General features: G+C 38.4%; 1 protein-coding gene across 5 annotated transcripts in view; it reads right to left on the reverse strand.

The window, feature by feature from the left end:
• Positions 1 to 6,350: 6,350 nt before the first annotated feature.
• fli1 (Fli-1 proto-oncogene, ETS transcription factor) overlaps positions 6,351 to 24,830 on the reverse strand; it is a 45,320-nt gene continuing 26,840 nt past the window's right edge. For all 5 annotated transcript variants that reach the window (XM_060924106.1, XM_060924107.1, XM_060924110.1 and 2 more), the window contains 4 exons: positions 14,963 to 15,022; positions 9,514 to 9,576; positions 9,350 to 9,397; positions 6,351 to 9,159 (listed from right to left, as the gene is read on the reverse strand). In XM_060924106.1, the coding sequence (XP_060780089.1) occupies positions 8,630 to 9,159; positions 9,350 to 9,397; positions 9,514 to 9,576; positions 14,963 to 15,022 (701 nt within the window). In that variant the 3' untranslated portion in view covers positions 6,351 to 8,629. The remainder of the gene's footprint in view (positions 9,160 to 9,349; positions 9,398 to 9,513; positions 9,577 to 14,962; positions 15,023 to 24,830) is intronic.

The raw sequence follows: 24,830 nt of genomic DNA on the forward strand, positions 1-24,830 counted from the left end.
CAAAGCCATCAACACTAAGGAACATAAACTATATAATGTTGAATAAATAGTGCCATTGTCTTTTCACATACAAATGAACAAATGACACTTGTTAATTCTATAAATGGAATTCAAATAATACTCTGAATTAGCAGGACTGTACCTGATGGAACATATTACCTCTATGTAAATTGTGAAACAATATTTGAATTTCTTGATAAGGGGGAGAGGGAAAAAAAAAAAAACTACTGTGAGCTGTGGTTGAATGCATGAAAACAAAGACAAACTCCGTGTCCAAAATCGCTCACTCATTCACTACTCCCTATATAGGGAATTACTATATAGAGGACTATACAGTGAGCTCATTGATAAAATGAAAGAGCGCTTTTGGACACTTGTCCATCGCGCTGGTATTTACATCATTACTATTGCACAATTAAAACATGCCAGATCAGGTGGCTGGTGGGTTTTCAAAATAATAAATACATGCATGTATTTTTGTGATAAATACATATTATACTGAGTGTATTTCCCACATTAATAAATACAATGTTCCTGCACCTTTCAGCTCTTTTAAATCAAGGCTGAATACTTTCTTCTTTGCCGCTGCCTTGTATTAAATCAGATTTGAGACTTTTAATTTGATTTCTTTCAGCGTGACCACAATGCATGATGGGATATATTGCTTGGTTAGTGACCACTGGTTGTACACTACTTTTCATGATGCATTTTGGGATACTTTGAGTGCACTATATAGTGTGTAAATAATCCTCACTAAGGTTTCAGGCAGCACTACAAAATGGCATCCTCACTATATAGTGAGTAGGGAGCGATTTCAGACACAGGGAAAGTGTGTTAATCCATTTGTGCCAACATTTTTCTGACATTTAATTTAGTTGAATGCCTGCCAACTTTATTCACTGGTAAGAAAACAGATTGCAATTGCACAAGTGCCTTAATTGCAGTAGTCAGGACAAAGCCACATACTGATGAAGCAAAAGACCTTGCTCTGACCTTGACCCTGTTAGGATCAATTCCAAAAGCTAATCAGTTCATGTACTGATTTTAAAATAATAATTCAGTATAAATCCTACAAACCACCCACTTGTTCTTAAATGATTGCACAGGTGGATGGATAACCTGAAAATATAAGAAAGAGAAAAAAATACTCACTCTTCTCAGAAAGTGGAATTATATTAATGTTTTAGACCTTTTGGTCCTGCAGTTTTGCATTTGTAATTTGTCGGATCTTGGCTATGCTGGTTGGGTAAAACATTCATTTAATTTAAGATATAAAATAAAAGTTCTTCAAGTCACCACCACTGCCTCCTGTGTCTCTTTTTCACAATCAAGCATGTTAATATGGTGCTACATCAGGAGAGGACACTTATTGATAGATAAGAATCTACTGTCCTGAGGTGGTGATGGTACACCTTGCAGATGGACTCGGAGAAAGAGCTTTCCACTCTCCCATTTTACTCTTGCACATGCTGACTCTGTAAACTATCCTGATTCATGATTAAACTACAACAATAATTCTTTTTTTTTTTCAGTTTCTGAACATTTGAGATTCCATGTAGTGACATACTTTTGAACCTTTCAATATTTATGGTACCTTTACAGATACCAAGTGATGTATGGAAAAAATAGTTGATTCAAATGTAAATAAAACCAAACTTTTAACAATTGATGAATGATGAGTGACTAGTATAACAGATACTGGTGCTATGATAAGTATTTGATTACTATTGCCAGTTTTATTTGATAAATGCTAGGGATGAGCGAGTACAGCATTATCTGTATCTGTTAGCCATATGAATTACCTGTATCCGTATCTGTACTCGGAGTGGGCGGGATTTAACCAGGAAGTGGGTCTGGTTGTCTTGAAACGGGCGGGGCTTTAACCAGTATGTTATTTTAAGCATGCAATTGATATGGGTTGATCAGAAATTGTTATATTTATTGCTGATTAGAAAACTATTTACAGGACAACATCAGCATTGAGCTTCAGATCAATGGTTTTGATCACGATAGCAAACGAACTATTTACAGAACAAGTTTTGCAACAATGAATACAACACATGCGGTTGCAATTATGAAATGAAATGTAATGAACAAGAGTTTTCATACTCAACATAACTTTCTTTTTTTAACTTTTTAATTTTTTTATGGTCAGTGTGATTTTTTTTTTGGTTCTTTTTTTTATTATTATTTTTTATTTCCACACCAGGTCTGTGTGTGTGTGTGTGTGTGTGTGTGTGTGTGTGTGTGTGTGTGTAGCTTAGTTTGTAATCTTATTTATACCACTACTACCTAGAAAGTGTCAGACACTCAGTGCGTGAAGTAAAATAAAACTGGTTAGAGCCAACTGACGGTTTAAAAAAAAAAACTCCGACGACTGGCAGTGTGTGTGTGTGTGTAGCTTAATTTGTAATACTTATACCACTACTACCTTTATTTTTACATGAATTACAGCAAGAAAGTGTCAGACACTCAATGCGTTAAGTCAAAAAAACTGTTTTTAACCGACGGTTAAAAAAAGAAAAAAAAATCTCTGACAGGCAGAGACGCAACACAAGTCGCTTTCTACCAAGCACCACGTCTGAACGAACCCACATTTACCAGAACTCTACTGGTTATAAGTAAGTACAAACTGAAATAAAAACAAACTTGAAGCTGAAGAAACCCGAAACGTTAACAGAAAAGAGCCACGAACCTGAGTGATTGAGGGAGAGACAGAGAGCTGTTCTCTGTGTGAGTGAGCAGAGCGGTGTGTGTAGGGGAGGGGCGCTGTGATGCTGTGTGAGGATTTTCATTCAGGCCGAGCACAGATATTGACTCGTATTCCTCGTATAATACTCGTACTTGGCAAAAGTGCTTTATCCGTACCGGATACTCGTTTCAGCCGAGTATCCGGCTCAACTCTAATAAATGCTACCACATGATCTTTGATGTCCCAAACCACAAAATAATGAGTCATGTTCATTCACAAATGCACAGTTTCCAAAATGGGGCCTCAAGATGGTCTGGAGGACTTCTTGGAGCTCAGAAGAGTAGCGAGTGGCATTGCTGCTCCTGTTTGGAGAGGCCCAGCTCATGGCACAGCAGCTGCCCACAGACCATATGTTGGAGTGTTTGGACCTGTAATGTGGTATATCAGCCACACCCCAGAGCAGCATGGTTTTGCACTCTGACCATGGATGGGGTTGACTGGCCAGTCTTGTTTGCCAAGCAGCTGCTGGAGGTGGTTGAGGGCAGAAGAGTACGATGCTGAGGGGATCATTGACACCATGGTGGTGGGGCAGTCTGATGCCTGGTTGCTGAGGGGAACAACATAGTGTTTCCAGTGCTGCTGTCCAGCATTGCTGAAGGACGTGACCTGCTTGGCTCAGGACCATCTGGTTTCTAGTGGCAGGAGGGCATCCTGCCTCTTCTCTCCCTCTTGTCTTGTTTCTCCCCTTCTCCCTGCACCTCCTGTCCCTTTACCACAGAAGCAGGGGTTGACTCCCCCCACAGCCAGTTCTTTGAACCCTTGGTTTCTGTTTCTTCTCCCTTCCAGGTTAGTGATCCCAGAGCTGTGGGTGCCTGAGGGAAGCAGGACCTATGTTGGTGCTGTGGGGAGCCTGGGCATTTCCAGGACCAATGCCACATAATGGAGGTTGGGGCATTGGTCTGGATTCCTGTCATGCTGCAGACTGCCCCTGATTGAGTTGGAATATACCACATACCTGTGAGTATTGAAGGGGGTACAGTGTCTTGCAAAAGTATTCATCCCCCTTGGTGTTTGTTCTGCTTTGTTGCATTATAAGCTGGAATTAAAATGGATTTCTAGAGGGTTAGCACCATTTGATTTACACAACATGCCTACCACTTTAAAGGTGCATTTTTTTCCATTATGATACAAACAGCAGTAAGATGGAAAAACAGAAATCTGGAGTGTGCATAGGTATTCACCCCTTTCATATGAAACCCCTAAATAAGAGCTGCTCCAACCAATTCACTTCATAAGTCATATAATTAGTTGATTAAGATTCCCCTGTGTGCAATCAAACTGTCACATGATCTGTCACATGCTGTCTGTATAAATCAACCTGTTCTGGAAGGACCCTGACTCTCCAGCACTACCAAGCAAGCAACATGAAAACCAAGGAGCCTCCAAACAGGTCAGAGACAAAGTTGAGAAGTACAGATCAGGATTACGTTATAAAAATATCCCAAACTTTGCATATCCCAGGGAGCACCATAAAATATGTTAGAGCAAAATGGAAAGAATATGGGACCACTACAGACCTGACAAGAGAAGGCCACCTACCAAAACTCACAGACATCAAGGAGGGCATTAATCAGAGATGCAACAAAAATATCAAAGATAATACTGAAGGTGAAAGATGGACAAAGTGGGCTCTGGACCAAAGATGAAATGGACCATCCAGACTGTTGCCAGCAACAAGTCCAAAAGCCAGGGTCTGTGATGGTATAAGATGGGTGATGGTCAGGTGTCCACAAGCCTATGGCCATATAGTGCACTTTGGTCTGAAGCCACGTAGCAACTCACTTAACACTTCATCTACCGTAGATACTCACCTTTCTGTCCGTTGGAAAATGGAGAATTTGTAATAATAATAATAATAATAATAATAATTCTAGATAAATAGACAAATTACATTCTTTCTGTAAACAATGACAAGTCCCAGCATGATCTAGAAATGATATAAAGTATAATGAAGTTTATTCAGCAGGTAGACTGCGTTTATGAAACTTTTGGTGTGTATTTTCTCAAATTATCATCATGATGTTTGTATAATGTTATCATTAGCAATGATTAAAAATGAACTATTAAAATAATTAACTAGCTGAATATCTGTGAAACTGAATTCTATGAAGCATTTTAAATAGTAAAAAAAAGACTGTACTTATGTAAGGCTTTTTAAAATTACAATTAAATATATATCTATATTTTTTTAATCCACAAGTTTCTTTTATTTTGAGAGCTGAAATAAACTATGTATGTCTGACTTTGTGTAAAAACTAGTGTCCTAATGTCCGTTGTTTATTTGTAATCCTGATTGAATAATGGATAGCTTGAGTAAATACTAGGTGTGAGGGTTATTTTTATTTTCTGCTCTGCCAGAAGAGGGCAGAAAAAGCAAAGCAGTGGCAATCTGGGTGAACTTGTGACTCATTGCATCCATAAACATTGGGCAAAATATAACCTGAGGTTGAATAAATGGATGACCTGTTAACATGGGGGAGAAAAAAAAGTTTCTTGCATGTTGATCATCTTAATGAGCACATTAGGACTCATTTAATATTTTAAATACAGTATATGTGTAATATAAGATATATAAGTGTAATAAATTATATATATTATATAATCATTTTAGAAACTAGGTATAAAGCTCATGGCTGAAAAGGAAGACAAGAACTTCTGCAGAGAGTGTGTTTGTAAGGTGTCTATGGAGGGGAGGTGAAACTGGTTGTGCATGAGAGAGGGTGGTGCATTTGTTGAAAAGTTCTGCTTTCTGACTCACATCATGACATGCAGAGTGACGCAGAGGCTTTCCAGTAAAAAGGAAAATGTGTTCATGCATGTAAATGAACAAAGACACGTTTACAAGCAGATGATATAACACATTTTATCCATCCATCCATCCATCCATCCATTATCTGTAACTGCTTATCCTGTGCAGGTTCGCAGGCAAGCTGGAGCTAATCCCAGCTGACTATGGGCAAAAGGTGGGGCACACCCTGGACAAGTCACCAAATCATCACAGGGCTGACACATAGAGACAAACAACCATTCACACTCACATTCACACCTATGGTCAATTTAGAGCCTCCAATTAGTCTAACCTGCATGTCTTTGGACTGTGGGGGAAACCAGAGCACCCGGAGGAAACCCACGCAGACACGGAAGAACATGCAAACTCCACACAGAAAGGCCCCATGAGCCACTGGGCTCAAACCCAGAACCTTTTTGCTGTGAGGCGACAGTACTAACCACTACACCACCATGCTGCCGGTAACACATTTCAATTTTATTGAACTCTACATACTATTTAATTAATTTTATCTTCCTGATACTCCTCTTATTATATTTTCTAAAATAAAAAATAAATATTGTATCCCCTATCTGCATTTATATGTTTCATTTTCATGAAGAATTATAAAGATAATTGATCTTATATTCTTGATTCAATCCTCAACAAACACTCACTAATATGTTCAGTGCTAAAAGACAGAAAAATATATACTACTACTACTACTACTACTAATGATAATAATAATAATAATAATAATAATAATAATAATAATAATAAGTAGAAGAAGAAGAAGAAGAGTATGAAGAATAAGAAGACATGTTTCAGTAGTTTAAAATGTAAAAACATTTATTTTTCATCACATTTATCTACATAACCCTTTTATAAAAGGTAATAATACATTGCAGGAACAAAAGTAAAAAAAAAAAAGAATAATTGCAAAATTATATATATATATTTTATATAAATTCATATATTTAATATTCAAAATACATTGCATATATGAAATAGCACAATTCCTTCATTAGATAGTGATATTTTCAAAAGTTGATGAGTTGGCTATTTATTTATTCATTTATTTAAATTGTGTATTGCTTGACTTCTACATTTAGGGAAATTCAAGCATGGGAATATCAAATCTGTCTAATTTAAGACCCTGCAATCATTTGTGAGGCACATTTGAATGTTGACTTTGGGATTTGAAGCTTTAGCAAGAAAAATAGTTTTATTTTGGCACTTACAGTATTACAGTTCTGGTCTATAAAGCAAATGCTTTTCTACAAGGCATTTGTGGTATCATTAAAGAAGAAGAACAAACAAATCAAATACTTTCACCTCATCACAACAAGGCACAGAGCACATTACAAAACAAAAACATTCATAAATTTATTGCCCAAATGTACAGATACAAAACACTAATGCTGTACATACGACCTTCAACACCGGCTTAAAAAAGTTTGCATTTGACCGAGGTCAACTCGTATTCATTCTCTTGATCTTTTAATACTGTCACATATGAAAATAACTCTGCATAATTTATACAGTAAGATGCTTTTAATGCCTAGTTGACCGTTGATTAAAAAATAATAGCAAATAGGTCTGACAAACGCACAGCGTTCGCGAATCTGAGGATCACACTGGTTTCAACCTTTTGTGTTGTTTTAAATGTTAACTTGTTTAATTCATTCAATTTTTTTAAAGAGGTACTTTGCATAATGTCCACATTCAACTGTTCAGTGATTTAAGTAGCTACAGGTAATGACTTAATAAAACAAAGTTACTGTCTTCAGGAACATCATTTAATATGTAATGACATTTAAGTAACGTGTGAGATGAGCTATAGTTGATTGAATTTTTAACTGGAAAATAAGATACAAATACAAATCTATCCTTATAAACACAGTGAGGTACAGCGGTGAAAGTAAAACCACTTTGGGCTGCTTTCGAAATTAACACTAAGTGGATTGAAATATATCGTCTGCTTCACAGGCAGTTTTCACATCAGCACTGACTCGGTGGTTTGGCTTTAAATACTGCTTGTTCGTCTTTTACAATGTTTGATTGGTTTTCACAAGACCAACCACGAGCCTTTGGCAGGTGATCATCTTTCACCCGTGCATTGCTACATTAGACTGAAATTCATAGGAATAAAAGTCAGCCTTTTACTGACTTTCCTACTTTATCGGAATGATATTTTTGAGATTGTGGTGATTGACACTATGGCTAGCCAATAGAACATTTCTGGCAAGAGAGAGCTCCTGGGAATGTTACTTTTGAGATTGTGGTGACTGAAATGGACAAAACTCTGTGCAAACCTACACTTGTTTTCCTCAGCTATGGCCACTGTATCAGAATTCCAGTTAGGAGGAAGTGTGAGAGAGAAACAGCTGAACCTGAACCTTCCAGTTGCCTTTTTTCTTTTTTTTCCTGCTAGGTATCCTTCCTGTGATGCAATTTGATTTTTAGACGCGTTTTAGCGGAGTCCCTGAACAAAATACATAGATGACCAGACCACATTTTGCTGAAAATATTGGAATGTTATTAACATCTGTATTAGCAGAGAGAATGTTGTCACAGTGTCACAGTGATTCTTGATTTATAATTTCAGTTAGATTTTTTTTTTTTTGTGCTATAATGCTTGTCTAAACTCTAGCATGGCATGGGATATGCCCCAATAGTGGGACTGGAGACGTTTCACATTTTCACACCAAGACCATTTATAGCTGTGGAATTTGTGAGAGTTTGTATCCATATTGGGTAGGTGCATGTGTGTCGAGGGGATTTTTATTTTTTTTGGCCCATACTGTTTACAGGAATAGAAAGATGCAAAAAAAAAACACTCCAGACAAACAGACAAAAAACAGTTACTTGTCCTGTGAATAAGTAGTACTCCATTTCGAAGTGGATCAATGCAACATCCAGTTTTAGGTTCATTCTTTCTCCTTTCCTTTTTCCCTTCTGCAATAAGTTTCTTGATTTAGCCCTGATTCTCCTTCATTTTTCAAATTTAGTCACATTTTCTCCTTTTTCATGCCGTTCTTTTTCAATTTGCCTTCCTTCTGAGTGCAGCTTGGGTTTGGCATGTGGCTTCTAGAATGAACTGATAGGAATTAGTAGTAACTGCCCAGGTGGGAGGGCATATGAGCATTGGGATGTCTTGGCACACTGGCACTGGGGTAGATGCCTGCCGTAGGTGAGCTCCAGTAAGGGTTAGAAGGGCCAAAAAAATTGGATGAAGTGACAGGCATGGAAGGTGGGTGCGGTGAGACGAAGTTGACCTTCTGCTGGTGAGCATGGTAAGGAGGCACATAGGCCAAGTCAGACGGGTATTTGTACATGGAAGACTCAGTGGGGTGAGGCTGCAGGGCCTGGGCGATGCCATGGAAGTCGAACTTGTAGGCGTATCGCTTGCCATGCACCTTGGTCATGATGTTTTTGTCATAGTAGTAACGCAGTGCACGGCTCAGCTTGTCATAGTTCATGTTGGGCTTGCTCTTGCGCTCTCCCCAGCGCCGTGCAACCTCGTCTGGGTCGGTCATCTTGAACTCGCCATTGGTCCCTTCCCACGTGATACAGCCAGCATTGGCGCTGTCGGATAGTAGCTCCAAGAGGAACTGCCACAGCTGGATTTGGCCTGAGCCTGGACATGTATAAACATATAGGACCACAGTAAAAAAGAATGCCAGAACAAGAGGTAATGTGTAATGGAATGTTGAGCAATTCTGGCTACATTTGCTTTCCATTATCCAAAACTGAGAAAATAAGCAAATCCAGTGTTATGTTCCAGCCATAAAAACAACATTATCTTTCTTTTTTTTTTTTTTTTTTACCTGGATTGGCAAGTCGACTGCTTGTTGGTCCTAAGATCTGATATGGATCTGAGAAACAAAACAAGGATTAAGTATTGTAGAACACATTTCATTATTCAGGAGCTTGTATACTTTCTCTGAGTGTTGCATGACTGTCAATTGATTGTGTATGCAGTTTTTGTTACCTGGCTGAGGCCGAGTTTGTTCAGTGCTCTTAGATACATTCTGTGAAACCACAGTAGGGGAGCCTGGGTGAGAAAAAGGGAGGGTGAGGTCAAACATCAAGTTGATGTCACTTTACATATTAGTTTTTGTCCAAAGAAAACAAAACTAGCAGCTGGCGCCATCACAAAGTGCTTAGTACAGCATGAAAGAAATATGTCCTAGAATTGAATCCTTAGTCAGTCCTCTTCCATCCCGAAGATTACTACATAAATATATTTAACAGTTATTCCACGAAATCGAGTCGTACTTGAGCTGATAGCCGATGAGGCGCGTAGCACTGAGTTGGCTATAAGCCATGTACGACGAGATTGAGTGGAATAACTGATTTATTCTATCCACATTTGCTGGATTTTCAGAAACAGAGCATTTTTATTTTCATTTTTTTGCAAATTTGATAAATAAAAACTTTATACAAAATGTCCAACAAAATCATTTCCACATAGAATGTAAACAAACTGATGAAATGACAGGAGCAAATTGTTAGAAATGCTACAATCAAGTCAAGTCAGCTTTATTGTCAAATATGCTATACATGCTCGACATACAGTACAGATGAAATTTCAGTCCTCTCTGACCCACAGTGCAAACAATAATAATTCTTGAAAAATGAAAAAGATACCTTTTTTTTACCATCAAATACTTTCATTCCACATTTTGCTGAATTTTTTTTTTTTTGCATTTTTTTTTGGGTTTTGGGTTTAAGTAGTATTTATTTCATCCTCGGTTGGTTCAGCAACATGCTTCGCCATTTTGTTTTTCTCTACTCACAGTATATGAGTTAATAGCCAAGTAGTAGAATAGCCAATCAGAGCGGGTGATTGCTCATATCCAGTGAATGTGGATTTTATACACACACACACACACACACACACACACACACACACACACACACATATATATATATATATATATATATATAATTATCTCTCATTATCTCTAGCCGCTTTATCCTTCTACAGGGTCACAGGCAAGCTGGAGCCTATCCCAGCTGACTACGGGCGAAAGGCGGGGTTCACCCTGGACAAGTCGCCAGGTCATCACAGGGCTGACACTTATGCTGTGTTCACATATATACCGGTACGATAGTGGTATAACTGTATCGATACAAAGTATACCGGTACAGTTTAGTGCATCTGTCCACACTAGCGAGAAATGTTGCGGTTTTCTTTCACGGTACTTGAAATGCGCGTGCGCGAAATGTTTCCGTGGTTACCGAGTAACTTCCTTCCGAGAATATGGCAGATGAAACAACGTGTGTGTGCTTTTTGTTGTCAATGTACAGTCTGTATTTCTGGTGGTCATTTATTCAGTCAAATTGTATAAAACGCGCGAGGCAGTTGAGAAAGAAACAAAGAAAACGAATCTCCCTTTCTCCCCCTCACTTTCTCCCTCTTCCCTTCTCTTCCCCTCCCTTTCTCCCTCTTTCCTTCTCTTCCCCTCCCTTTCTCTCCCTTTTCCCCTCTTCCTCCTTTCTTCCTCCCTCTTTCCCCCTCCCTCCCTCCCTCCCTTTCTCCCCCCTTTCTTTGCTCCATGTAGCTCCACGGTCGTTTCGTTTTCGCATGCACATTATATTTGTATCAATTCAGAACCACTTCATCTGTCCACACTACAGCGAAGCACTACAGTACCTATACTGTACCGGTACGAAACCCATACATTTGTGGGTTTCCTATACAGTTATACCGCTACAGTACCGGTATAGTTGCTACTGTGGATAGGTGTTGTGGTATGAAAGTAGTATCGTATCGGTACAAAATCCCTAGTGTGGACAGGGTAATAGACACAACCATTCACACTCACATTCACACCTACGGTCAATTTAGAGTCACCAGTTAACCTAACCTGCATGTCTTTGGACTGTAGGGGAAACCGGAGCACCCGGAGGAAACCCACGTGGACATGGGGAGAACATGGAAACTCCACACAGAAAGGCCCTCCTGGACCTTCTTGCTGTGAGGCGACAGCGCTAACCACTACACCACCGTGTTGCCGTTATATACTAGTGCATCTCAAAAAATTTGAATATTGTGAAAAAGTTCAATATTTTCCATCAGTTATTTAAGAAAGTGAAAATGCTATATATTATAGACTCATTACACATAAACTAAAATGTTTCAAGCATTTTTCTATTTTAATTTTAATCAGTATGGCATACAGTACAAAAACATTAAAAAAAACATCTCAAAATATTAGAATATTTAATTTCGAGTTTGAGTAAAACAGTATGAACACAGTGTATCTCTCGGTCTAGTTCAGTACACGCAACCACAATCATGGGGAAGACTGCTGACTTGACTGTTGTCCAGAAGGTGATCACTGATGCCCTCCACAAGGAGGGTAAGCCACAAAAGGTCATTGCTGAAAAGGGTGGCTGGAAAAGGTGCACAAGCAACAGGGATGGCCGCAGTCTTGAGAGGATTGTCAAGAAAAGTTGATTCAAGAATTTGGGAGAGCTTCACAAGGAGTGGACTGAGGCTGGTGTCAGTGTATCAAGACCCATCACGAACAGACATCTTCAAGAAAGGGGATACAACTTTCGCATTCCTAATATCAAGCTACTCCTGAGCCAGAGACAATGTCAGAAGTGTCTTATCTGGGCTAAGGAGAGAAAGAAATGGACTGTTGCTCAGTGGTCCAAAGTCCTCTTTTCAGATGAAAGTACATTTTGCATTTAATTTGGAAATCACGGTTCTAGAGTCTAGAGGAAGAGTGGAGAGGCACAGAATCCAAGGTGTTTGAAGCCCAGTGTAAAGTTTCCACAGTCTGTGATGGTTTGGGGTGCCATGTCATCTGCTGGTGTTGGTCCACTGTATTTTATCAAGTCCAGAGTCAACACAGCCATCTACCAGGAGATTTTAGAGCACTTCATGCTTCCATCTGCTGACAAGCTTTATGGAGATGCCGATTTCCTTTTCCAGCAGGACTTAGCACCTACCCACAGTGCCAAAACCACTACCAAATGGTTTGCTGACCATGATATTACTGTGTTTGAATGGCCAGTCAACTTGCCTGACCTGAACCCCATAGAGAATCTATGGAGTATTGTCAAGAGGAAGATGAGAAACACCCGACCCAAAAATACAGATATGCTGAAGGCCACTATCAAAGCTACCTGGGCTTCAATAACACCTCAGCAGTGCCACAGACTGATCACCTCCATGCCACACCGCATTGATACAGTAATTCATGGTAAAGGAGCCCCAACCAAGTACTGAGTGTACAAATGAATATACTTTTCAGAAGTTGGACATTTCTGTATTGTAAATCAATTTTTTGATTGATCTTAGGGAATATTCTAATAATTTGAGATACTGGATGTCTGATTTTCATGAGCTATAAGCCATAATCATCAACATTAAAACAAAAAAAGGCTTTAAATATTTCACTTTACATGTAATAAATATAGAAAGTTTACCTTTTTGAATTAAATTATGAAAAAAAGGAACTTTTTCATGGTATTCTAATTTTTTGAGATGCACTTGTGTGTGTGTGTGTGTGTGTGTGTGTGTGTGTGTGTGTGTGTGTGTGTGTGTGTGTGTGTAGTGCTGATAGTGCTGAGTGTAAATGAGTACACCCCCTTTGAAAAGTAACATTGTAAACAATATCTCAATGAACACAAACAATTTCCAAAATGTTGACAAGACAAAGTTTAATATAACATCTGTTTAACTTGTAACGTGAAAGTAAGGTTAATAATATTACAGATTACACATTTTTTTCAGTTTTACTCAAATTAGGGTGGTGCAAAAATGAGTACACCCCACAACAAAAACTACATCTAGTACTTTGTATGGCCTCCATGATTTTTAATGACAGCACCAAGTCTTCTAGCTATGGAATGAACAAGTTGGCGACATTTTGCAACATCAATCTTTTTTCCATTCTTCAACAATGACCTCTTTTAGTGACTGGATGCTGGATGGAGAGTGATGCTCAACTTGTCTCTTCAGAATTTCCCAAAGAAAATAATTTCTTTACACCACAAAGGTGAAGGCTACAAGAAGATCAGCAAAGCTTTACTTATCAGTCAGAATACTGTAGCAAAAGTGGTACAAAAATTTAAGAAAGATGGAACTGCAATCATCTCACAGAGATGTCCAGGTTGTCCACGGAAGTTAACACCTCGACAGGAGCTTCTTCTGGTGAGAAGGGTTGAAGAAAATCGGCATACAAGTTCACTGCAGTTATCTAAAGAAGTAGAAAGCCAAACTGGGGTGAATATTTCCTGTGACATAATACGGCGTACACTGCAGAGGAATGGCATGCATGGAGGCCGTCCACGAAAGAAGCCTCTCCTAAAGCCCAGGCACAAAATAGCCCGCCTAGAGTTTTCCAGGGCCCATGCTGACAAAGATGAAGACTACTGGGACTCTATACTCTGGAGTGATGAGACCAAGATAAATGTTTTTGGAACTGATGGCTTCAAAACTGTATGGCGTCACAAAGGTGAGGAATACAAAGAAAAATGCATGGTGCCTACAGTGAAACATGGTGGTGGCAGTGTCCTTATGTGGGGCTGCATGAGTGCTGCTGGTGTCGGGGAGCTGCATTTCATTGATGGCATCATGAATTCACAGATGTATTGCTCTATACTGAAAGAGAAGATGCTACCATCACTCTGTGCCCTTGGTCGTTGTGCACTTTTCCAACATGACTAAACACACATCTAAGGCCACTGTTGGATTTCTGAAGAAGAACAGGGTGAAAGTGATTCAGTGGCCAAGTACAGTATGTCTCCTGATCTGAACCCAATCGAACACCTATGGGGAATTCTGAAGAGACAGGTTGAGCATCACTCTCCATCCGGCATCCAGTCACTTAAAGAGGTCATTGTTGAAGAATGGAAAAATGATTGATGTTGCAAGATGTCACCAACTTGTTCATTCCATGCCTAGAAGACTTCATGCTGTCATTAAAAATCATGGAGGCCATACAAAGTACTAGATGTAGTTGTTTTTGTTGTGGGGTTTACTCATTTTTGCACCACCCTAATTTGAGTAAAACTGAAACATGTGTAATCTAAGTTATATTATTAACCTTCCTTTCACGTTATAAGTTAAACAGATGTTATATTAAACTTTGTCTTGTCAACATTTTGGAAATTGTTTGTGTTCATTGAGATATTGTTTAAAATGTTACTTTTCAAAGGGGGTGTACTCATTTACGCTCAGCACTGTATATATAAAGCTAAACTGTATGCTATATACTCACACTACAAAATAAATAATGACTTTGTAAACTGTTAATTAAAGGATCTTAGCTTTCTCAATGGGAACCCTCCCTCAAGGGAAATCCTGTGTTGCTGGATTCTGTAGTTTTAAGATTTGCGGTAGAGGGACTGAAAAAAAAACATTTAGGGTGATAGATCCAACTCCAAATAAGTCTGTACTCAATGTTTTTCTTCCTCACCTTTACCACTGTGCATGTTGTTTGACCAGCCTGTCCGCCGTACAGCATCATATGAGGCATCTGAGGAGAAGATAAAGACAATTAAGTGAACTTTTTTTTTTTGGTTTGACTATTTAAGGTTATTACTCATATTGTTCTCTCCAAAATATTAGATGTATGGAAAATCGGGGGGGGGGGGGGGGGGGGGGTGTCTCAGTAAATGCATTATTAATAGTATTATCTAAAAAGGACCTTCAAATCCTTACTGACAAAATAAGTAGTTTGTAGTTTCTTATGTAAATGAGAAAAAGAAAGGAAGAGATCTTTATGAAGATATATAGCTCTGGCTAAACGTGTGTGGTTTTATCTGGCTTTCAGCATGGCCAAAGTCACTACCATAAATTATACTGAAGCACATTTCATCTGACTGGCCAGATTTTAAAAACACACAGACACTCAGACAGAAAACCCATAATAAACCACTTCCATGTAGGTTTAAATCATTTTGGAATCTGTGCCTCTCAGAAATAAAAAATTCCATCATCAATATCTGCATCAATACCACAAAAGTAGCTATTCTAGCTCTAAACGTTCTGTTTTCTGGTTTACTTTAAGGCATAACCTGAACATGGACAGTCTCAAAAGGGAAAAGGAGTGAAGAGAAAAAGTCATCAGATGGCAGGAAATCAAGGAGACGCTTGTATCTTTCCCATGGATGTTCTGAACAGACATAGCATTCTCATACGTAGTTTTAAAACAGTCTCGTTGTGCCTGAAGCATAATGCTGTTTCTTCTGTCCAACACGGAAATTAGCCAGCTATCACTGCTAATTATTATTCTCATTCTTCAGACAGTCCGGCTGCCCTTCTGGCCTTAATTAATGATGAAGTGACTGATTGCTTTCAGCATCAAGTTGCACAAATTTTGACCAAGACATAGTAGCAAGGCCACAAAAATGTACAAAGACTGATGGACCTCCATGCAAATTCCAGGACACAGGTCTGTTTATTTTTCTTCGAGGTTTGAAAATTTCAAGCCCTGCAATGAATCACTAGTCCACATTAGAAGTGTAAAAAAAATATATTTTTTTGTAGGAAAATAGTAATCCTTCAAATCAATCTGAATTAAAATAAATCTAAATTATGGTCATGTGTTTCTTGATTTGGAAATTTCTACAGTCTAAAGAGTATCACAGTTGCTCCTTATGGGACCATATTATCTGTTACTCTCTGTCCTAATGGAAACCTCTCTCACAAAACTCAGACCTGATTGTTACTCCAGTAGGATTCCGATAAGGAAAGCACTTCAGAGGACTTCTTTTTTTTTCTTTTCTTTCCCCTGAGTACCTCACAGTTGCCCTGCTGGTTCGTATGATCCAGCACTGCCATCTTCTGGTGGTTATCCATAAAATTCTATTCTGGGAGGGTCTTAAATACATTAACTACTGAAAACAAAGTAAACGTTTGGCTTGGAATGAGTTAACAAAACTAAATGGCCCACTTCTTTCAAAATCACAACACATCTTTAGCCAACATTCCTCAGTGAAAACAAAACTGAGGGATGGTGACTGTGCTGCAGAAGGCTTTCTGAATCTCACAGGCAAGCATAATAAGCATGAAAGGAGTTATAAAATGATGTTTCACCCAAAATTGTATGTATCAGAGCAGAGAGCATGGGGGGAAAAAAACATCATGATGTAATTCAGCATTTTGCTTCATTTTATTGATATCGTTGCCTACCAGTTATGGTTAATATTGAAAGTGATTCAACAAAAGGTTCTATTGATGTTTCACAGTAATTCATTTTCATCACTCTTTCTAGTTTTCATTATAGTTTTTCCGACTCAGCGTCTCAATATCCTCATGTTTATCTTTGTCTCTAGCGTAATCTAGTACAAGACCTGGTCCAACAGGGGAAAGAAGGATAGAGAGAAGGAGGGAGAGAGTCCTGAGAGAGTTACGTTTCCTGCTTGCTGAGACTGCACACACAACCTCTCTTTGTTTTCCTGGCCCCTTTTTTCCCTCGCTTTTTTTCACCCCCTCCACTGTGAAAAAACACACACCAGTCTACCTCCTTCCAGGAGAAGGCCCACAATCCAGTTGGGAATGAGCAGGGGGGGGAGAAAGAGAGACAGGAGAGGGAGCAGACGAAATACACGGTCGGAATTTGAAAAGAAAACAGTGGCGGTGGACATTACTACTGTCTGATAGGCCCAAAAGAGTTGGAGGTAGATTAACTTAAAATATAGCCAAGGAAAGACCAGTAAGGTTTCCTCACTAAGCTCCCAAAGCTCAAATGCTGGAGAACTGACAGACTCCTGCTGCTAATTTACTTTTAATTTAAACAGGGTAAAAAGTGAGACATCTTGATTCAGAAATGCTTACTTGACATTTTATTTAACATAATTTTAAAAGATAATGAAATAGACTGAAATGAAAGTTGAGCTCAGAATTTCTCACTGTGCTTTCCCACTGTGCTCACTTTGTTCATCTCAGCTGTGCTGCTCTGGGTGTGGTGGTTCCTCAGAGACCAGACTGCAGTGCGTCGAAAACTTAGCCATTACACAACTAGCCAGCCATCTAGACTACTATGGTTCCTAAATTGTGTGCTTCGCTCAGGACTGTATAGGTACCAAAAATATCCCATTTATATTGCCCATGTTTTGTCTTGTGTGTTGTATTATAGTCCAATAGACATGATGTTTCATTGGACAATTTACAAAATGTACACTACCACTGGTAAAGTATGATACCTGCATTCAAAATGACTAATGCACTGAACATAATCAGCGGTGGCTGATTGTGAAATTAGAAATGAGGGCTAAAATCTAAAATGTATATTCGGCCAAAACATGGTATTTCCCCACTAAAGTGTCTCACCGTTGTGGAAAAAATTAACTTTCACATATAAGAATTGAGTATATTCATACCTGGAGCATCACTGAACCTTGCAACATTGTTGGTTTCCATTGCTTAAGGCTTTTGGCAGGATGTTATGATAGTATTTGACCAGCCATGAACTGTTTTCATACAGATTCTTCATCAGAACTGAGCTGTGTACTTTTCTAAGAAATGAAACCCTTTGGATGATGTAACATGACATCATAAACATTGTTGCATCAGCCAAAATCTTTGTATTTTCTAACAGTGGACAGATGATGCAATATTGCACAATGAAAAATAACCCTTTTTTGATCAAGAAATCAAAATATAAGCCAATAATAAGTAAGGCAATTTTCATACCGAAATTTGGCAGCAATTTTTGTCGTGTCCATAACCTTTCCAAGCTCAAAAATTGCAACTTTAAATGAACTTATATTAAAAATTATTTTGGCTTTCTTGCTTAACTAATGAAGATGTTTAAAACTGATAAAGATTATTGTTCTATGATAAATACATTAAGTGATAGAACTGCCTGGTTACAGACATTACAAATTTTTGTTTCCTCAAAATTCAGAATTTGAATCCCGATACATTTTTATATGTGATCTTTGCTTGCAAAAAAGTAATCATTCCAGGAGTCATAATCAAAAACGAGTGGAACAAGTTAATTTTAATTCTTAAACTCTGTTGTTTGCACTATTTTACAAGCATATAACAAAGAATACCCTTTGCAATTTAGAATTTTTGGCAAAAGCACCTCTCTCTGTTATTCAGACATAACTTTCTCTAATATCCACCATTTTTTTTTAAATTGAAGTACTAAAATTTAGCTAAGGAAATGCTCTAATAGGATAAATAGATTTTAGTAAAAAAAAAATGAATCAAAAACCCAATTTATTTTAGTTTGAAAATACATAAAAAATGAGACAGCGTAACGCTCAAAAATGGCCATTTTTGGATGATGTTTGTATTACAACTCAAAAATGCTTTAAGATATGCACGTGAAATTTGGTGACCATTAAAAGTGGTCAACGTCAACAATCTTGAATATCAAAAACAAATTCTAGATGATTTAGTTAGTCTTTTACCTGTGTATAACGTTAAAAAAATGGACGAATACCATGTTTTGGCCGATTATATCCTGAGGCCTTTAGTGAATTTAACACTGATTCTTATGACCCTAAGGCATAATAAGAATGACATTAACCAAACAGCTACATGCAACCTTAATGGCAGATAAGCAGATACGTGTGATTTATAATTTGTCAGTGTTTGTATTTACCTATTGTGCTGTGATTCCTCCAAATATCAAACATGGTTAACAGATATTTCATGAATGTATCCCATTCATTTAAACCAAAAACACTCACATCAAAACCTTTCTGTGAAATGGTTTACTTGGGCACTAAATGGTTAAATGCATACATAAGGATGCCAATGACCTTTTCTTCACAGCAAAAAAAATAAATAAATAAAAAGAATGGAATAATAATCAAAGTCAAAGTCCCTCCTGTGCCAGGACCTGGTCTTCCCAGGCAGTCCCAGTACTAACAAGGCCCTTAAGGTGCACTGGGTGGTGCCAGTCTCCGTTTCTATAGCCCTTGGCCTATCGGCTATTACATAGCTAGGGTTATAGTGAGAGGCCATTCCTCTGGTAACTGCAAGAGAGTTTGACTCCCTACTCACATCTGTATTGCAGTGTGCCTTGCCAGACGGCAGTAAGTACCAGTTTTATAATGGTCTTTGGTATGAATCGACCGCCAGTAGAACTCATGATCAAGAAGTGGACATGCTAATCACTAATCCAGCTCACTGTATTGAATAAATAATAATAATAATAATAATAATAATAATAATAATAATAAATTATGCAATATAAAAACTTTTTCCTCAGCCAGTAATAACAAGATGATATCAGGACCACTTGGCTGGACAAAGGTGAAATGTTCTTGCCATCAACTTTCTTCCCATTTTTATCGACTGTGCTCTATACACTTGGCCACAATCAGCAAGCTGAATGCGGCCAAAGAAAAGGCTGGTCATATTCTTTTATTTGCATATTTATCCTTGTGTAAAAGCATGGTAAGAAAAAGGTACTATCATATTCCGGATTTGTTTGTTAATGTTAGCAACTGTTTCACCACAGTGATGCTATTTTAGGTTACTCAACAGTTAGGTCAAACCACAGTTTGTTTTTGCTATGAAACAGAGGGAATGGAATTTAATAAAAGATTAAAACAAACACAAATTCAATCATATTGCCTACTGTAATCATATTTAGAAGAAGAGTGTTACATTATTATTATTATTATTATTATTATTATTATTATTATTATTATTATTACTTTTTATTGTAGAATACAGAGAGACAAATGCAATACAAGAAAGGGTGCTACCATAATGTTATGGGTTACAGTTCATATGGACTCTTTGTTACTATCTAATCATCAGTGATGTTTGTACGGTACTAATAGCTCTAATGAGGGGTTCAGAGAGTCCTCAGCATGGTTCAGATAGGCTGCGTTTCCTCAGGCACTTATCAAGACAGACACTGTTCTGGACTGAGCAAGATACCCCTGCTGTCAGGACCTATGGGCTATCAGTGTTTTTACAGGCCTGGCAAAGAGTATCATAGCCATAGCACAAGCTCTTATTGCTAGATTCATTTTTCAGGCAAGTCTCTTGTCTTTCTCATTGTGCCTTGTTTGTCTACGAAGTGACGTGCTCAAACTATTTATAAGAAATTGTACAATAATACCTTATATTCATTCATTCATTTGTCCATTTTAATTTATTCATTTCAGCTGGTCAGAGTCATCATGGATCCAAAACCAATCACAGCTAATGCCTTTGTATTTGCTAAGAATCAGATATTTTTGACCGTTTTGCCTATTTAGAGTATGTACAATATATAAACCTCTTATACATAAGTAGATAAAGTGGTCAATAAAAACTGTTATACCATACTACTCTTGAATTCTTGAGACTTATTGGCCAGAAGATATTGATTAATTTTCTTTAACAACATTGCTTTGACAGGCATATCACAGGTTTATATTAATCCTCTCATTTGAATAGTTTCTATATTAGTAATCAAAACAGATCAGTGGCACAGTGGTGTAGTGGTTAACACTGCACTGCACAGCAAGAAGGTCCTGGGTTTGAACCCAGCGGCCAGTGGGGGGTTTTCTGTATGGAGCTTGCGTGTTATCCCCGTGTCTGCATGGGTTTCCTCTGGGTGCTCCAGTTTCTCTCTCAGTTCAAAGACACGAGGTTAGGTTAACTGGTTACTCACTGTCCAGAGGTGTGAATGTGCGTGTGAATTGTTGAGAAGAAAATCTCTATAATAATCTGATAGAAGACAACAGGAAACCACTAATGTAACGTTCCCTAGAAACTCTGATGGATGTCAGAGCTGGATCTGCTGTAAGGCAGAACACTAAAAGAAGAAGAAGAACTAACACAGATACTTGCAGTATAGTGGACACTTCACACATATAGATTTTGTAAATGTTTGTATTTGGTGAACAACTATTAATGGTTCTATATATAAGTAAAAACAGGAACTACCTGATATTCCACACCATTGAATGTAACTGTAAATAGCTAAAAAGTATGCTGTTCTGTAATAAATTAAAATTGTTAGAATTGGCAAATTGCTGTGGAAAAGAGAATCAACCTCAGTATGGTAACAATACCTCTACTTTGTGTTGGGCCTCATCACACCACCACAGCATTGATTATTTTCCTATTACAACACATATCTGATTGTTTTAGTCTCAAATAATGTCACCAAAGAATTAGAATAAAACTCATTCATCAGAAATGCCAAACATTTCTGTGCCAAAATTATTTACAATCAAACAGCAAAGGAGAACTCAAATTAAAATATCTGGTTCAGATATTTAACAGAGGCGGCACGGTGGTGTAGTGGTTAGCGCTGTCGCCTCACAGCAAGAAGGTCCTGGGTTCGAGCCCCGGGGCCGGCGAGGGCCTTTCTGTGTGGAGTTTGCATGTTCTCCCCGTGTCCGCGTGGGTTTCCTCCGGGTGCTCCGGTTTCCCCCACAGTCCAAAGACATGCAGGTTAGGTTAACTGGTGACTCTAAATTGACCGTAGGTGTGAATGGTTGTCTGTGTCTATGTGTCAGCCCTGTGATGACCTGGCGACTTGTCCAGGGTGTACCCCGCCTTTCGCCCGTAGTCAGCTGGGATAGGCTCCAGCTTGCCTGCGACCCTGTAGAAGGATAAAGCGGCTAGAGATAATGAGATGAGATGAGATATTTAACAGTTATTCCACGAAATCGAGTCGTACATGAGCTGACGAAATGTGTAGCGCCGAGTTGGCTATAAGCCATGTAGAACGAGATTGAGTGGAATAACTCATCTCATCTCATCTCATTATCTCTAGCCACTTTATCCTGTTCTACAGGGTCGCAGGCAAGCTGGAGCCTATCCCAGCTGACTACGGGCGAAAGGCGGGGTACACCCTGGACAAGTCGCCAGGTCATCACAGGGCTGACACATAGACACAGACAACCATTCACACTCACATTCACACCTACGGTCAATTTAGAGTCACCAGTTAACCTAACCTGCATGTCTTTGGACTGTGGGGGAAACTGGAGCACCCAGAGGAAACCCACGTGGACACGGGGAGAACGTGCAAACTCCGCACAGAAAGGCCCTCGCCGGCCACGGGGCTCGAACCTGGACCTTCTTTTCTTGCTGTGAGGTGACAGAGCTAACCACTACACCACCATGCCGCCTGAAAAATGATATAATAATAATAATTCTTGAAAAATAAAAATGTTCTTACCATCAAATACTTTTATTGCATATTTTGTTGCCTTTTGTTTTTGTTTGCATTTTTGGGGGTTTTGTTTTTGAGTAGAGTTTTTATTTCGTCCTTTGTTGGTTCCGCAACATGTGCCACCATTTTCTTCTTGTTCTTTAGGCAGTTGGCAAACCAACTTAAAGGTGCATTACCACCACTGACTGGGCTGGAGAGTGGAACAGGATATATTGGGGGGGGGGGGGGGGGGGGGGGATGGGACGACGGGATGGGATGACTATATTCTTTTAGCTATTTCTGTTTCTTTTAAATACTTGATAACAAAGTGATATATCTGACTTGATGCGTGCCGCCATTTTGTTTTTCTCTACTCACGGTATATGAGCCTAGTAATAGAGTAGTCAATCAGAGTGCACAATTGCTCGTATCCAGTGAATGTGGATAGAATAATTTACATCATGTGCTGGAATTCTAACAAGCCAGAGTGATTTTATTTCAATTTATTTCAAGATTTAAGCAAAGCTCCAAAGCTCCTCACTCTAACCTTGACTATTAGTAACCTCTCAAACGTTTTGCCTTGTGCAAATGTACCATTTTGCAGCTATGACACCATGCTGGAATGAAGAGAATAACACAGCATCACAGGAAGAACATTTCCACCAAGGGAACAAAGTACTGTGGGATATGTTTATACTGAATAATACAATTCAGATCAACATACTCAGCACTATATTTAACGAGAATGTTAAATTTAGAACAATTAAAGATTATTTTGCTTGTCCTACATAGAACACCATAACATTATTTCTCTATAATGAAGGTTTCCAAGTCAAACCCATTTACTTCTTGGAGAACCATTAATTATTCACAGAACCCATGGCATTTAGGTCAGCATACACAACAAATTGATTAAAGGTTAAAATAAATTACTCCTGGCCCAGTACACAAGAATCTAATGTATCTTTTGAGAGCTAAATTTGATTCATTTTGACTGGCAATTACAATTACATTTTCTGGAATGAAATGGCCTTAATAGTTTTCTTGGAAATGAGGTAATGCCATAAATCTTGATCAGAGCATAATTTAGTAAGTGCGAATAATAACTGCAAACAAACTCCTACAGCCACTTTGAAGACACTAATAATAATAATAATAATAATAATAATAATAAAAGTAATGATGCATATAAACGAAATCAAGCCGTTGCTTTACACCAAACCCTTACAGTGTAAAACTAATATTATCTAATATAAACACTCAAGAGAACACAACAGCCCATTTAACTAAGCGGTTCTGTTCTGCTATTGTGGCATGGACTTGCAACATTCAAAACCACACAAATGCAAACGATTCACTCAAATCATATTCTGTTCCTTTTTACTGGGGCCGATGACACCTGTCTCTCAACTCCATATCTGGTCCTCTCTGTCAGTCTCTCTCCCTCCTTCTCCCTCAGTACTGGCTTTGGGAACCAAGGCACGTGCCTTTTGTCTTGCTAATTCTCTGCTCTTTGAAAAGGTCCTCGGCCTGCACTTCACATTCAGGTGGAAGCTGAATGGCTGATTCAACAGCCACGCTGTCTTTATTTACACAGAACAAAAACAGCACCTGCTGAGCGCCCGGCCTTTGGCCCTTGTACACACACTCAGACAGAAAGAGAGAAAGAGAGATAGAGACCGAGAGCTCACTGATCAGATATCACCCTCTGCTCCCATGTATTGGTAAGGAAATTAATGGGTTTATGTTTAAAGCTGATGGGTTACATTCACCTGTAACTGTTGCTGAGAGAAACTGTTCAATTATTAGGCCTTGTGTATTAAATGTATTAATAGATCGTTCACGAGAGCATTTACACGTGATGTTCATGAATATACAGTTAGTATGGAAAAATGTTTGTATCCCATAAAATCTCCAAAGACTGTGTGGATTTATTTATAAGGTCAGTGTGATCTTTAATTGATCATCTTCAAAAAACGTATAATTGGTGATGGGTTATGACAATTTTTAATCAGAGATAATGTTCTCAATTTAGAACTGTGCATTTATTTCAATTAATTACTTCAATTACTTCAATTAGCTACATGAATTTAACGAAAAATTTGGGACTTTTTTGAAATATTTCATATTAAAACAAAACCCAACAACAACAACAATCCAAGACACATCCACAAATTAAGAGAAAGACACAAGTAATGGCACCCTATAAAATGAGGAA

The sequence above is a fragment of the Neoarius graeffei genome, chromosome 6 (genome assembly GCF_027579695.1).
Source record: "Neoarius graeffei isolate fNeoGra1 chromosome 6, fNeoGra1.pri, whole genome shotgun sequence".
Taxonomy (NCBI): Eukaryota; Metazoa; Chordata; class Actinopteri; order Siluriformes; family Ariidae; genus Neoarius; species Neoarius graeffei.